General features: G+C 36.8%; 1 protein-coding gene across 37 annotated transcripts in view; it reads left to right on the top strand.

The window, feature by feature from the left end:
* The window catches only part of NCOA3 (nuclear receptor coactivator 3), a 103,893-nt gene that overhangs the window by 81,715 nt on the left and 7,965 nt on the right, over positions 1-14,213 (top strand). For all 37 annotated transcript variants that reach the window (XM_083446716.1, XM_083446736.1, XM_083446710.1 and 34 more), the window contains 12 exons: positions 843-1,031; positions 1,249-1,350; positions 2,786-2,923; positions 3,912-4,059; positions 4,986-5,371; positions 5,743-6,605; positions 7,525-7,663; positions 9,369-9,563; positions 10,409-10,645; positions 11,607-11,733; positions 12,201-12,372; positions 13,237-13,533. In XM_083446716.1, the coding sequence (XP_083302842.1) occupies positions 843-1,031; positions 1,249-1,350; positions 2,786-2,923; positions 3,912-4,059; positions 4,986-5,371; positions 5,743-6,605; positions 7,525-7,663; positions 9,369-9,563; positions 10,409-10,645; positions 11,607-11,733; positions 12,201-12,372; positions 13,237-13,533 (2,993 nt within the window). The remainder of the gene's footprint in view (positions 1-842; positions 1,032-1,248; positions 1,351-2,785; positions 2,924-3,911; positions 4,060-4,985; positions 5,372-5,742; positions 6,606-7,524; positions 7,664-9,368; positions 9,564-10,408; positions 10,646-11,606; positions 11,734-12,200; positions 12,373-13,236; positions 13,534-14,213) is intronic.

Genomic DNA, 14,213 nt, shown 5'->3' with positions numbered 1-14,213 from the left:
GTTTAGAAATTATTTATTGTAATTGTTAAGAGTGTATTTCTGTTTAATTTTTATATGCTGATATTTAATAGTATTCTATACTAGTCTAATGGTTGTTGAATGTTACTTTATTTGATGTAGGTTGCTTATTTTAAAGTTACGTTTTATTATTACATTTTTGTATTGCATTAGATTGTTATAAGGTGTACATTCTTTGTTTCTTCAGCTTGTAAACCGCCTTGGGTGTTGTAAGTTAGAAAGATGGTATACAAATTAAAAGTGATGATGATGATTACGTATTAAGCAAAGTATTCCTTTTTATATTTGAATTAGTTTCCGCTGTTTAAAAAAAAATTAGTTTTAATTTATTTATTGCATTTATATGCTGCTTTTCTGTCAAATTATTTTAAGTTTTCAAGAAAATACTAGCATTATGTCTCACTGTTACATTTGCCCTCTCACATATAACTGCCAATTTTCTTTAAAGTCATACAAAAATACCTTTCAAAACAGTTTAATTTAATATAAGCTACTATTCCATTTACTGTTTTAATTAACAGAAATCTACTATTAAATTCTCATACCTTAAATGTATCTGCTATATAGCTAGCACCATTGCTTTCTTTCTAGTGTTTGCTTCTTTTTATTGATATGTGAGAAAGTAGAATGTCCATTCCTTTCCCCTCTTCAGTAGCACTTAAAAAAACCATTTCTGGCATAGGAGAGGCATCCATTGAGTTAGATGTCTGATTTTAGTGAAACTTCTTCCAAGCATGCTTAGGAATGCAGTCTTACCTAATACCTTGTGTAAAGTCTTATTCTGCTCAAACATAATATATTTCTTAAATTTGTGTGTACACTAGTGAATGGAGTTTCTTGGACCAATGAAGCACCTAGACAGAAGAGTCATACATTTAATTGTCGCATGATGGTAAATACTGTACATGATCTTCTGGAAGATGTAGGGAACAACCAAGATACACATCAAAGATTTGAAACCATGCAATGTTTTGCTTTATCACAACCAAGAGCCATGCTGGAAGAAGGTGAAGGTAATGACATGCAGCTGATGTGGCTGTTGATTTTTTTTATCTCTTAAGTACAACTTTATTTATAATGTGATGAGCTGTGTTCAGTCAGTGCCTTTTGTAAAATAACTTAGCAATACATAGATGTCAGTATTTGTATTTCTTAATAAAACAGAAAGCTTTTGTTTTCTTTAAATCTCAAGCTATCTATAAATGTAACATAAAATGTTTTGAATTACAGATTTGCAGTCCTGTATGATATGTGTGGCACGCCGTATCTCGGCAGTAGAAAGGGTATTTTCACCAAATACAGAGAGCTTTGTTACTAGACATGACCTTTCAGGTAAGTAAGCTATATAAATAACTAATGAACTCCATTATCAATGTAAATGATCACAAGCATGTTTTGTGCAGTTATTTTACAATTGCTTGCCTAGAGATTTTTTAAAATATATATATATTAAGAATTAGAGCCTCCAAGGCAGCTAATATTTCAGTAGGTTTTACTTGTATTTTTCTTAATCATTCCTGCACCTAGTTTGTTTATTTTAGCTACACTTGTTCTCTGCAAAATAAAGGCCTGGTTTGGATTGTCCCTTCATGCATAAGTAGATGGAGATTGCAGCTTCCCAGGACAGGGGCATGTGAGGCTGGGCATGTGGAGTTGTGCACCCTGAATATCCATGGATGGATGTAATAGTTGAATACATTACAGAGACATGTAGTTGAAAGCCAAGTTATAAATAGGATTGTGTTGTAAAATCCAATATGCAAAGAGTTGAATCCTGTTGTCAATTCCTTTTCTCCCAAATGTTGGGATTCAGCACATGGTTTGGAATTTTACACAGTAACACCTAATTCAAATATAACACCCACACATGGGTATTCACAGGAAAAGTGTGCCTGGTGGTAATTGTAGGTATGAACAATCTTATTCTCACCAGCCTAGGAAGAAGGTAAGGGAGAAAATAATCTGAACTGGGCTAAATCTGGAGCATAGAGCTAAAACTGCCAATTGAATTTTCCATCTTAACCAGCAAAAGTTCTTGAGTTGGCAACATAAAGCTACTCTGGCTGAATTTAGTCTGCTATGATTTTTACTAGTTGGTGATTATCATTATCAGCATTTTTCATTTGCTTTATACAAAACAAAGAGTCTCAAAGGAACATAATAAGATCAAATAAAATAAGTAAAACAATGTCAATCCAGACAACTCTAAAGCAATGAAAAGTACAAAAGACATAAAATGTTCACCCAGTAAAATAGCTATGTGTTGTTTGTAGGAACAGTTTTGGGTTTATTTATTTATTCATTGAATTTATATACAACCCTATACCTGGAGGTCTCAGGGCGGCTCAGGTTGGATATATCCCATTGGTATTTATTTCAAGGAGTTATGTTGACTGTTAATGATGATCCAGATTATCTGGGGAACACTGTTTTCGAGTCTCTAGGTGCTCCTTTAAATAGTTCATCCTTCTTACCTTGCGTAAAGAACTGACCACTCACATGTACATGGTCTTTCAAGTTGAGACCTTGAGATATTCGGGTCTGTATGCAAGGCAAAAAGGTTGAATCATGACTAGGATTCCAAGAATAGATTTGTGTGCATATCTGAAAGAACTGTGTTTGCAGCCTAGTCTTTCTTTCTTTTTTCTTATTCTTTCTTTCATATTAATGCCAAAGAACATTGCTAACCATGCTATGCTCATTTTATTGTTTTTAGCTTTTATGTTTTACATATTTTATATCAAGTAAGCATTTTTCTGATTGACAGGTAAACTTGTTAACATAGATACAAATTCTCTAAGGTCCATGAGACCTGGCTTTGAAGATACAATTCGTCGTTGTATTCAGAGATTTTTATGTCAAAATGAAGGACAGCCCTGGTCAAACAAACGCCACTATCATGAAGGTAACACCACACATTTCTAAATGCTAATTTATTTAATTTGTACAAAGTTGTTTCATTTAGGACCAAATTAAAATCAACACAATGAATATACCTCTTAGGAAATGCCTTTACAGTAAAAAATTAAATTGTATACACCATTTGGTTATATTAGGCTCATTAATAATTATAACTAATTTGTTATACTACTTAGTGTTAGTAAAACACTAAATTTGGGCTGTGCAGATTCATTCACCTATTTTTCTCACACTTATCTTAGTAAAACAAGTGAGAAAAAGTAGGTGAAGGTTTTGTATTGCACAGCCTAGGGTTTTATTAAAGAGTATGGGAATTCCATTTTCATGCCATATTTTGGGCTGTTGTTTTACTAAGATAAGTGAGGAAAAGTGTGAGAGAGAAATAGATGAATGTATCTGAACAGCCCAAAATATTACATGTTTTCATTGCTTTGAGACACGTGATTATCTAAAAACTCATACACTATTGAATTACTAAAGTCTCTGGAAATATTACCGTATTTTTTGTTCTATAAGACTCACTTTTTCCCTCCTAAAAAGTAAGGGGAAATGTGTGTGCGTCTTATGGAGCGAATGCAGGCTGCGGAGCTATCCCAGAAGCCAGAACAGCAAGAGGGATTGCTGCTTTCACTGCGCAGCGATCCCTCTTGCTGTTCTGGCTTCTGAGATTCAGAATATTTTTTTTCCTTGTTTTCCTCCTCCAAAAACTAGATGCGTCTTGTGGTCTGGTGCGTCTTATAGAGCAAAAAATACGGTATATTAAGACAGGACACATGTGAATATAAATTTTACTCATACACAAATTTGATAATAGAATTTCACGAAGCTTTGGGTTTTCCAAAGTGTATTTTTATTTTTTAAGTGACCATTTTGTTAAAGTAGTTAATGATGTAGTGTGAGTTTTATTTCTGTTTCTAGAATGGGAAATGTAAGCAGATTGCTTCAGTACTAATAGTTTCTACTCTTCCTAACAGCTTATATGCAAGGTCTTGCTGAAACTCCACTCTATCGGTTCTCCTTAGCTGATGGAACAATAGTGACAGCACAAACAAAAAGTAAATTGTTCCGGAACCCTGTTACCAATGACCGGCATGGGTTTATCTCCACTCACTTTCTTCAAAGGTGAAATCAATAATCTGTTTTAGCAGCTCCAAAATCATATGTGTCTAATGTGAACCAACATAATGAAAACATTTAGAGGGCAGTATAAGAGACAATAGATGCAGAATTTTAACCCATGAGCACTGTTAAATTTTATTTGGTCAGATATAACAGGAAGATAAAATTGCTGAATGTTAAGTTTCAGTTTATACAAATTTCATACATATGCCCACTACCGTTTTTTATCTCTTCGGACAAGGACAGGATGGCACATCATCTCATGGTACATTGTGTTTATATTGAAACTTATGAATACACCTTTTATTGAGTTAGACCCCAAATCCAATATTACCTACTTGACTGAGAAGTTGGGAAGGATCAAAGAAGCTGGTTTCTCTCACAATAATTATTTTAAACATTGCTAGGATAAATCCTACTACTAATAATATAATAATTTTGTACCCTGCCCATGTGACTGAATTGCCCCAGCCACTTTGGGCAGCTTTCGCACGTTGAACCTTTGAAAAAGAGGTTTTGAGCTTATTCATTTTTATGTCTTTTTGAGATAAAACAGTAAGCCTCATTATGTAACAGCAACTGACTTCTACCCACTGTATCACAATTTCTATAAAGTTCTCATTAAGGGTGGAATATTTTCTATTCTTATCAAGAAAATTAGTGGAATATACAACTTGGAAATACAGTTTGTGCTCTTCCTATACCTTGTTGATGTTGATAAAAAGATTAATACAATGGGCTAAGGAAGAATTTTAATTTTCATCATAAATTTCTATGAGCTCGATCAGTGTATATGGCAGTGCTCCTGTGTTCTGCTGTTGCAACCCAGTATTGTACATTGATTCCTAGAAGAACATACAAGATCTTTTAAAACATGGACATTACTAATCCACTGTGCCAAGCTTGATTGCCAATGCTGTGTGTTTCAGAGAACAAAATGGATATCGACCAAATCCCAGTGCAATGGGACAGAACATCAGAACATCTACAACTGCAAGTACAAATTCAGTCAGTGGTGTCATGAACATGTCATCTGGGCAAAATATACCTTTGCAGAACAGGAACTATGGTATGGGAGATCCTAACTTAATGGGGCAGATGAGTGGTGCTAGATATGGAGGTCCTGGAAACATGGGACCGGTGAACTCTGGACAAGGAATACAGTCTTCTCCTTATCAGAGTAACTATGGATTAAATATGAGCAGCCCACCACATGGGAGCCCAGGCATGACTTCCAGTCAACAGAATTTAATGATATCCCCTAGGAATCGTGGGAGTCCAAAAGTGAATTCACATCAATTTTCTCCTGTAGCAGGTAATTATTTCTAGTATCTTTTTAAAGTGTGTTTTGTTTTGTTTTTTTGTTTCAGCCTCTGAAATCAGATACTATTTATTCAGCTGGCCAGAAATGGTGATGATTATCATTGTTTATAATCCACTCTTCAGCTTTCATTCCCAGAGCGGCTTATAGCATAAACATAAAAAACAATCTAATACAATCAGACTTACTGTGCCATTTTTCATAGAATACTGTACTATGAAAAATATTGTTATGCAGAAATTATGGAAGGCAGCTTTAAAACTTTCCCTTTATATACTTTCTGCTGTAATGTTTCAAAGTATTTTTAATTAAATGATTCGTTAATATGTAATACCTCACTTAGTGTTTCTCCTCTTTTTGCATAGGTGTGAACTCTCCAATGGGAACTGCCAGCAACACTAGCAACAACAATTTTTCAAGCAGCTCACTTAGTGCTCTTCAAGCGATTAGTGAGGGAGTTGGAACTTCCCTTCTGTCTACTCTTTCTTCGCCAGGTCCAAAACTAGACAATTCTCCAAATATGAATGTTTCTCAGCAAAGTAAAATGGGTAACCAGGATTCAAAGAGCCCTCCTGGCTTGTTTTGTGAGCAAAATCAAGTGGAGAGTTCCATGTGTCAGTCAAACAGCAGGGACTCCCTTAGTAACAAAGAAATCAAAGAAGAGGGCCTTGAAGGCTCTGATCAGAGGGGACTACCTGAAAGCAAAGGGCATAAAAAACTTCTCCAGTTGCTAACTTGTTCCTCAGAGGACAGGGGACACCCTACACTGTCAAACTCCCCTTTGGACTCCAGTTGCAAAGAACCTACTGCCAATGCCACAAGCCCTTCATCCGGAGTCTCATCTTCTACATCTGGAGGGGTCTCTTCTTCATCAAACATGCAAGAGAAGCATAGGATTTTGCATAAATTGCTGCGGAATGGTAACTCTCCAGCAGAAGTGGCAAAAATCACAGCTGAAGCTACTGGTAAAGAAACGTACCATGACAGTAGTGCTGTTTCCTGTGGCGAAGGAACAGTCAAGCAAGAACAAATGAGTCCTAAAAAGAAGGAAAACCATGCCCTCCTTAGATACTTGCTTGACAAGGATGATGTAAAAGATCCTCTTTCGAAAGACATTAAACCTAAAATAGAAAATTTGGACAGCAAGATGGGACAGTGCTGTAGTTCTGCCATAACTACTTCAAGTCAAGAAAAAGAGATGAAAATAAAAACAGAACCCACTGAAGAGGTAGAGTATTCTAATGTTTAGCAAAATCCCTGTTAAAAGACTCAGTATACTTTTGTTTTCTAAATAAGCCCCTGGAATGGAACCATGCACTTTCTTTTTGTAAGTCTGAAAACCACAGCTAACCTGAACTCCCAACTATAATGTATCAAAGTAATTTTTAAAACGTTGCTTTTAAAAATTATTTCACATTGTGCCAGTTTAATTTTCCACTGATTATAGATGATGCAGGTATTCCACTCAATACATGAGAGAACATGGAATGCCTCTTTTAAGAAGAAACCTGCCCCCCATGTATTTAAGCATTTACCACCGTAAATAATTAATATAGCTGACTGAGGCTCATTGAATTAAAGTGATCCTCATTGAATTAAATAGGATTTACTTCTGAGCAGATGCGGTTACAACTGCATCCCAAGCCATTCTCAGGATCAGCCTGTTGAAACTGATAGGCATAAGAGAATCATGACTGAAATAAATTATTTGATTTCAGTACATGTACTGCTACTAAGCATGACTTAGTCGGTGACCACTTTTAATAATTAACATTAAAAAAAAAAAGACCTGCCACTATGTTAACTGAAGACATCTTTTTCAGGAGATTAAAATAAGTAAATAAATTGGTTAATTAAACATTGCAGGCCTAGCCTCAAGTGATACCTTGGAAAATTCATCCACAATATTTTCTGAATATTCCATACTGAGATGATTACAGAATATGTAATTGAAGTTTTTATCATTTTCTCTCCAAATCAGTAAAGTTATCTCTGATCAAATATTTACATGACTTCTAGCTGGTTCTCTTAAGAATTTGTAGTAAGTTTCGAAGGCATCATAGTTTTGAGCGCATACCAGCTTCTGATTTTTTTCCAGGAGAAATCTAAACAACTAAGTTTGTTTTTAAATATTTTTTTCTTTTCAGATGAGTGGAGATTTGGTGGATAATTTAGATGCCATTTTGGGTGATCTAACTAGCTCAGACTTTTGCAGCAATCCAATGTCTGCAAATGGAAATAACATGGGGAATAAGCAACCATTGTGCCAAGGAAATGCACCACTGGGTAAAGTTTATTTGACATAATATTCCACTCTACTTAACAGTCATTGTGTTGATTAAAGGCATTCAAGCCATTCTTTCTGTTTGTTCTTAATTTCCCAGTTTAGCCTTTTTAAAAATGGTTTTTATTGTTGTCTACTAGTAGACTAGAATTTCCTTGTAGATACCCTCTGGAATCTCTGATAGTAAGCTTTATAAAGATTGAGACCTAACACAATAAAACCTTGAGTTTAAAGTTGCAAGCATAGATTTGATAGAAACCAACTGTCGATCACTGGGGAGCCTGCAGATCAACAGGCCTGATACTACCACTTTCTGCTGTTCCTGGAGGCTGTTCATGCTTATTAAATCAAATAACAGTGCATTCCAGAGTGCACAATAAGATGAATCAATAGGTCAAAAAGTTCAGCTTTGATTAGCTAAATAATTTGAGAAAGGTAAACTAAAACAGAAGTGGTATTGGGAGCATACAGCTAGGTACTACTTTATGATGAGAAAGGGAATCATGGTTTCCGTGTGTGTGTGTGTGAGAGAGAGAGAGAGAGAGAGAGATCTAGTTGTATTTTCTGAACTTTCTATGAAAAAAATGTTTTTTTAAAAAAAAAAATCAGTATGCAATTCAAAAGTGTTGAGAACATCAGTATTTAAAATGTTGTTTATTCAGATTTTTGTGTTATTACAGAGTTAGAATAAATACCATAAACAGAAAAAATACTTGATAAAAGGGAAGATACTGCAACTGTTGTCTAACTTGTTTTCCATTTTGTTTAAAACTTTTGACCTTTTGCAAAGTGCATTACTTTTTTGTATTCATAAATATATCTAATCAAATCTGTCTTGAAATTCCCTTTTTTTAAAAAAAATATAATGTGTTACTACATTTTAAGCAGGGTGGCGCTGTGGGTTAAACCACAGAGCCTAGGACTTGCCAATCAGAAGGTTGGTGGTTCAAATCCCCGTGATGGGGTGAGCTCCCGTTGCTCGGTCCCTGCTCCTGCCAACCTAGCAGTTTGAAAGCACATCAAAGTGCAAGTAGATAAATAGGTACTGCTCCAGCGGGAAGGTAAATGGCATTTCCGTGCGCTGCTCTGGTTCGCCAGAAGCGTTTTAGTCATGCTGGCCACATGACCTGGAAGCTGTACGCTGGCTCCCTCGGCCACTAAAGCGAGATGAGCGCCGCAACCCCAGAGTCGGTCACAACTGGACCTAATGGTCAGGGGTCCCTTTACCTTTACATTTTAAGCATAGCAGTTAACTTAATATGTATTTAACTGTACTCATACCATATTAGAGCTAATTTATTAGGCTTATGATTCCGTCCCTGCCCCTGCCTTTCTAGTTAGGGTTTTGATTATTTTCTAACATTTTATAGAATTCTGTATATAGCTATAAGAGATTTGAAATTAACAGAGACTGTACAGATCCAAAGAGATACACCATATTCTTTTAATAATTATAGTAGTTATAGTAGTTGTAGGAAGTAGTTATAGGAAGTTAACATCTCAGTCCGAAACATTATAGATCAAACAATCCAGATGAATAATTTCTGTATTAGTCTCCATCAGTGACTCGTATAGGACATACAATTTCTGTAGTTTTATTAAAATTACATTAAATAGCCTTATAGTGGATGCTAAACATCTGTCATGGTAGATCAATACCAGGTTTAAAGATGGTACAGTTACAATTATATTTTAATTACTCAACAGGTATGAGAAGTCCCCAATCTATGCAGGCCACCCGTCCTCCTTTCAACAGAGCCTTGTCTTTAGACAGCCCCATATCAGTGGGATCAAGTCCGTCTGTGAGGAGTGTTAATACATTCTCCATGCTACAGAAGCAAAACATGATGGGTGGGAGTCCAAGAATGATGGAAAATCAAGAAAATTTTGGAACTAATATGGGTTTGTTGATTTCCTCATACTTTAAAAAAAATAATGAACAATATCCCAAAGGTTTGCTGGAGTAAATTATTAACTACGAGAAAAGTTGTTACAATTGTATTATGCTAGCTTATTCTAGCTAAGCTTCTTAGACCTTTTGGCTCAATTCACATATCTCACCAAAAACATTTGTAGGGTTGGGTTTAGTTGTGATGTCTGAATTAGCAAATCATGGTTTGTGAGGAGCTAGCAAATTTGCTTGCACCAAGTGCGGTGAGGGTGGTGTCTGAATTGACAAATCATTGTTGTGGCTGTTCCCTTACCTCCATTGCCACCACACCTAGGGTCTGGAGTGCTGAGCAGATAGAAAATAGAAGCAGACAAGCATCCCTAAAGCATGGGTTTCCTGTACATTCAGAAGTTCACGTCTCTGTGTTGACATGGTTAGAGTACCAGACTAAGGTCTCTGAGACCCAGGTTAAAATCTCTGCTCAGTCACAAAGCTGTCCAGGGGACCTTGGGGCAGTCAAGAGCTTCATGTTTTGGCTTTTAAACTTTGGCGAGTGCAAACTTCAGCAATTCTGTTTGAATTGAACCATTGTCACAAAAAATACACAGTGATAACAACAACCCATCTTCGTTGTTGTGCAATGCTTTATATCTCAGCTGAACCTGACAACTAGATTATATTTGAGATGTTACAGTGAATGGTGGCTGAAAAGCCCCGATATATGCAGCCCTTTGGGTCCTGGCTAAAACTGATTTGGAGTGGGTGGGTATAAAAATGCCAATTGTAGCAAATTGTATTGTATTCTATAGTTTTCTGTAGGAAAAGCAATGTGTATTTAAATAATTTATTTTTCTAGGGGGACCTAACAGAAATATGCCTATGAATCAGCATTCAGCAAGTGACTGGAGCCTACAAAACTCAAAAGTGAGCAGGATGGAACCTATTAGTTCTGGTTCAATGCCAAGACCAGGGCCAGACTGCAACCCAGCCCTTGCCAGATCTTCAGTTGGTGGTCCCATGCCTGGTTTACCCATGAGGTCCAATAGCATGCCTGGCACCAGATCCATGCTCCAACAGCAGATGATCCATATGAGTGAGTTCTTACTATTCTTTTTTAATTGGACACCACAATAATTTGTGTTTTATGCACTGCACATAGGTAAGATAATAGAATCATAGAACCGTAGATTTGGAAGGGACTACAAGGGTCGTCTAATTCAACCTCCTGCAATTCAGGAAGCTTTCACCCAACATGGGGCTCAAACCCACAACCCTGGGATTAAGAGTCTAAGGCTCTGCTGACTGGCAATAAAGTTTGAAGCATTTACGCTTTGGGCTGTTTGCACAGTGATCTGTACTGTGTTCTGAGCAACTAGTGCTCCAGTGTGGGCTGCTGGATACTGGTAGACTTCAAGGAAGCAAAGCATTTAAATTCAGTGATAGTGATAAACAATTTAGACCACTACCTCTCAGCTTAGGGTTGCCATACTTCAAGAATTCATCCAAAAAACACAAATAGCGATCCTAAAACAGACATTTCTTGGTTCTGTTGACAAAAACCCTGAACATTTCGCCAATTTTTCAAAATTCCTCATGGATGCTGCTTTCGCCATTTGATTCCCGGACATGTTTGGGAACATCTGGACATATGGCAACCCTATCTTAGCTGCCTTGTTACTGCTATTTGAGTTTAATGGGGGAGCACCCTGGTGCTGTCATGTCTACAACAGTTCAAAGATGTGGAAGGAACTACTATTAGTTGAACACACACAAACACCCTGTTAAGAAGCTCTCTCCCTTTTTGCATACCCATTTGAATAGAAACCTTACATTCTGAAAGTAATGCCATACATTTTTACCTAGGCTTCAAGTGAGAGTAAGACTGATGAGTTTGATATTAAAAATAGTTGTATAGTGGTTTTGTTGAGATATTTTATCATTGTGTTTTATAATAGTGATACATTGTTTTTGTACGCTGCCCTGTGTTGTTGGATTGCTGCTCCAAAAAATCACCTCTTTTCTAAAACTAAATTTAGTTTTGTTTCATTTTGTAGGGCCAAATGAAATTAATATTGGTATGGGAGGGAATCCTTATGCACATCAAGGTCCGTCTAACCATCCAAATGCATGGCCTGACAACATGCTGTCCATGGAGCAAGGACCTCGAGGTTCACAAAACAGGTACAATAAGGTTCAGAATGTAATATGCTATTTAACTGACAGCCTATTCTTCATCTACAAATGGTATCAGAACATTCTGATCATTCAGGAAAAACACTCATTTAAATACAAAATTAGTTAAGTCCACTGATTTCAATGGCTCTGCTATGAATATGACTTCCCCTATCTGAACTAGAATGCTGGACTAGACAGATTATTTGTCTGTTTGTGATTCATCAAAGAAAATGCTTACATCATATTTGTAATTTGTTTACCATCTTAGTCTTAGTTTTAACATGGAGGGTCCTCCTTCCAGTTTCCAGAATCCTGCTCATTTGTGAAATGACACTGGGCATATCTCATTTTTGCACTTATGTATGCTGGGAAGATATGATTCTTATCTGGAGACTTCAATTTATGTGTGATATGATAATTTATCTACTCTTTGACCAGTATTCTTAATTGTTGCTACATCTTGGTTTTCCTAGGCAACTAGTTAGGAATTCTTTGGATGATCTTCTGTATGCTGCTCCAAATGTTGATGGCCAAAGTGATGAAAGGGCTCTTCTAGATCAATTGCATACATTGCTGAGTAACACAGACGTCACAAGCCTTGAAGAAATCGATAGGGCCTTAGGAATTCCTGATCTTGTAAATCAAGTAAGTTGCCAGTGCTCTTGAAGTGCAGATTTTTCAGTTTGCTGTATGCTCTTAAAATGTATTTTTGCGGGGGGGGGGGGGGATAAAAACCCTACTACATTTCTTCCTCAGTACTTTGTACATTCTTCTTTTGGGTGAGAAGAACTTATTTTATATATTATAGGCTCCAGAACTTGCTACTCACCTCAAGCTGAACATAGCCCACCTTCTCTGTATTGTGGCCTGCCAAGTATTCTTGCAGTCCTAAAAAGGCTGTAAAAACAGATTTATCCAACTGCTGGTGACCTGCATTACATTTGCTGGATTACAAATTATGCAGACCTGATATGATTATAAACATGATATTGCAGTGCCCCTTTAAAAAAATCATAGTGAGAAAATGTTTGCCTATAACATAACAAGAGCAGCCTTCTGATCTAAAAATTGTTTATTTTCCTTTTAATTTGTGACAATACTACATTGTAATTAATGTGTGCAGGCATCTTCTTTAGAAAGGTACTTGTAGAATAGTTGCTGAATATTATAGTGATGAAGTCTTAATATACCTGACTCAGAACTTGCTCATAGGAGATGGATTTTGTCAATGTAATTTTGAATTGGGCAATTTTCATTGGATTATTGGATAATCCTGTGTGTATCCCTAAACTGTTAAATGGTGAAATAGGGTCCCATAACTGTTGTACAATGTGCTTACTGGTGTGTCTCCTGAACATTTTCTATGTTTTTTACACTGCCGGCTACACACACACACACACACACACACACAGAGCTCATATTTTCAAATATAAAATTCCCCTGTATAAAATATTCTTAATATGCTATTGCAGAGTGTGAAATATTGGCAAGTTCTATATTCTTTTCAAGGGGCAAGCTTTGGAACCCAAGCAAGAATCATTTCATGGCCAAGAATCTACTGTAATGATTGACCAGAAGCCTCCAGTATATGGTCAGCCATACCAGGGCCAGGGAGCTCCCCTGCCAGGGGGTTTTAGTAGCGTGCAAGGCCAACAGGCAGCCTTTAACTCTGTGATGAATCAGATGAATCAGCAGGGCAGTTTTCCAATGCAAAGTATGCATCCCCGAGCAAATGTCATGAGGCCCAGAACCAACACACCAAAGCAACTTCGGATGCAGCTCCAACAGAGACTTCAAGGGCAGCAGGTAAACAATTATAATTTTTCAGTTCCCTTCTGAAGAGGGAAACTTTTTGGCTTTGCTAAGGGCAGGAAAATGAAATATATCACTTACCCATTATCACATACATTCATTTGTCTTATCCTGTCCTGATATTTGGTACACACAGAGACTTAGTTTACACGCCAAGATGTTGCCCAAACTATGACTTAACTGGTACTATGCAACCACGAGGGCTCCTAAAATGGAGCTACAGCTTCGGCTACAGCTCATGCTTAGAGCACAAACCTTGGCTAATGATGATGCAGGAATAAAAAAGACAAGAGAGGAGGAAAGGTGCTGTGAGCTCCCCAGGAATCCACATGTTTGCATGGTTCTGATAGTCCATAATTTGGCTTGCCATGACATGTTAAGCAGGCCTGCAATTCCTCATCATTGTAGTCTTTATTTTCAGTTTGGTAATGTCATTTCTGAGATTAAATACTGCTGGACTAGACAGATTATTTGTTTGATGAAAACTGATGTTTGATGAAAACTGATGAAAACAGTGGCACGGTTGTTTTCTGAATTGCACTATTAAGTATCAGTATGAAAGTTAATGATTAGGTTTGTATATTTAAGGCCCTTGTTGGCATCCTTCTGCCTTGGAGACAATGGAGGAGTGCGCCTTTGGGCGTGAAGTCAAACGTTGTGTTTCAGAGCACTTA

This window comes from Podarcis tiliguerta, assembly GCF_965153285.1.
Source record: "Podarcis tiliguerta genome assembly, chromosome: 6".
Taxonomy (NCBI): Eukaryota; Metazoa; Chordata; class Lepidosauria; order Squamata; family Lacertidae; genus Podarcis; species Podarcis tiliguerta.
Note: the sequence above shows the minus strand (reverse complement) of the source record. Positions and strands in the feature narration are given on the sequence as shown.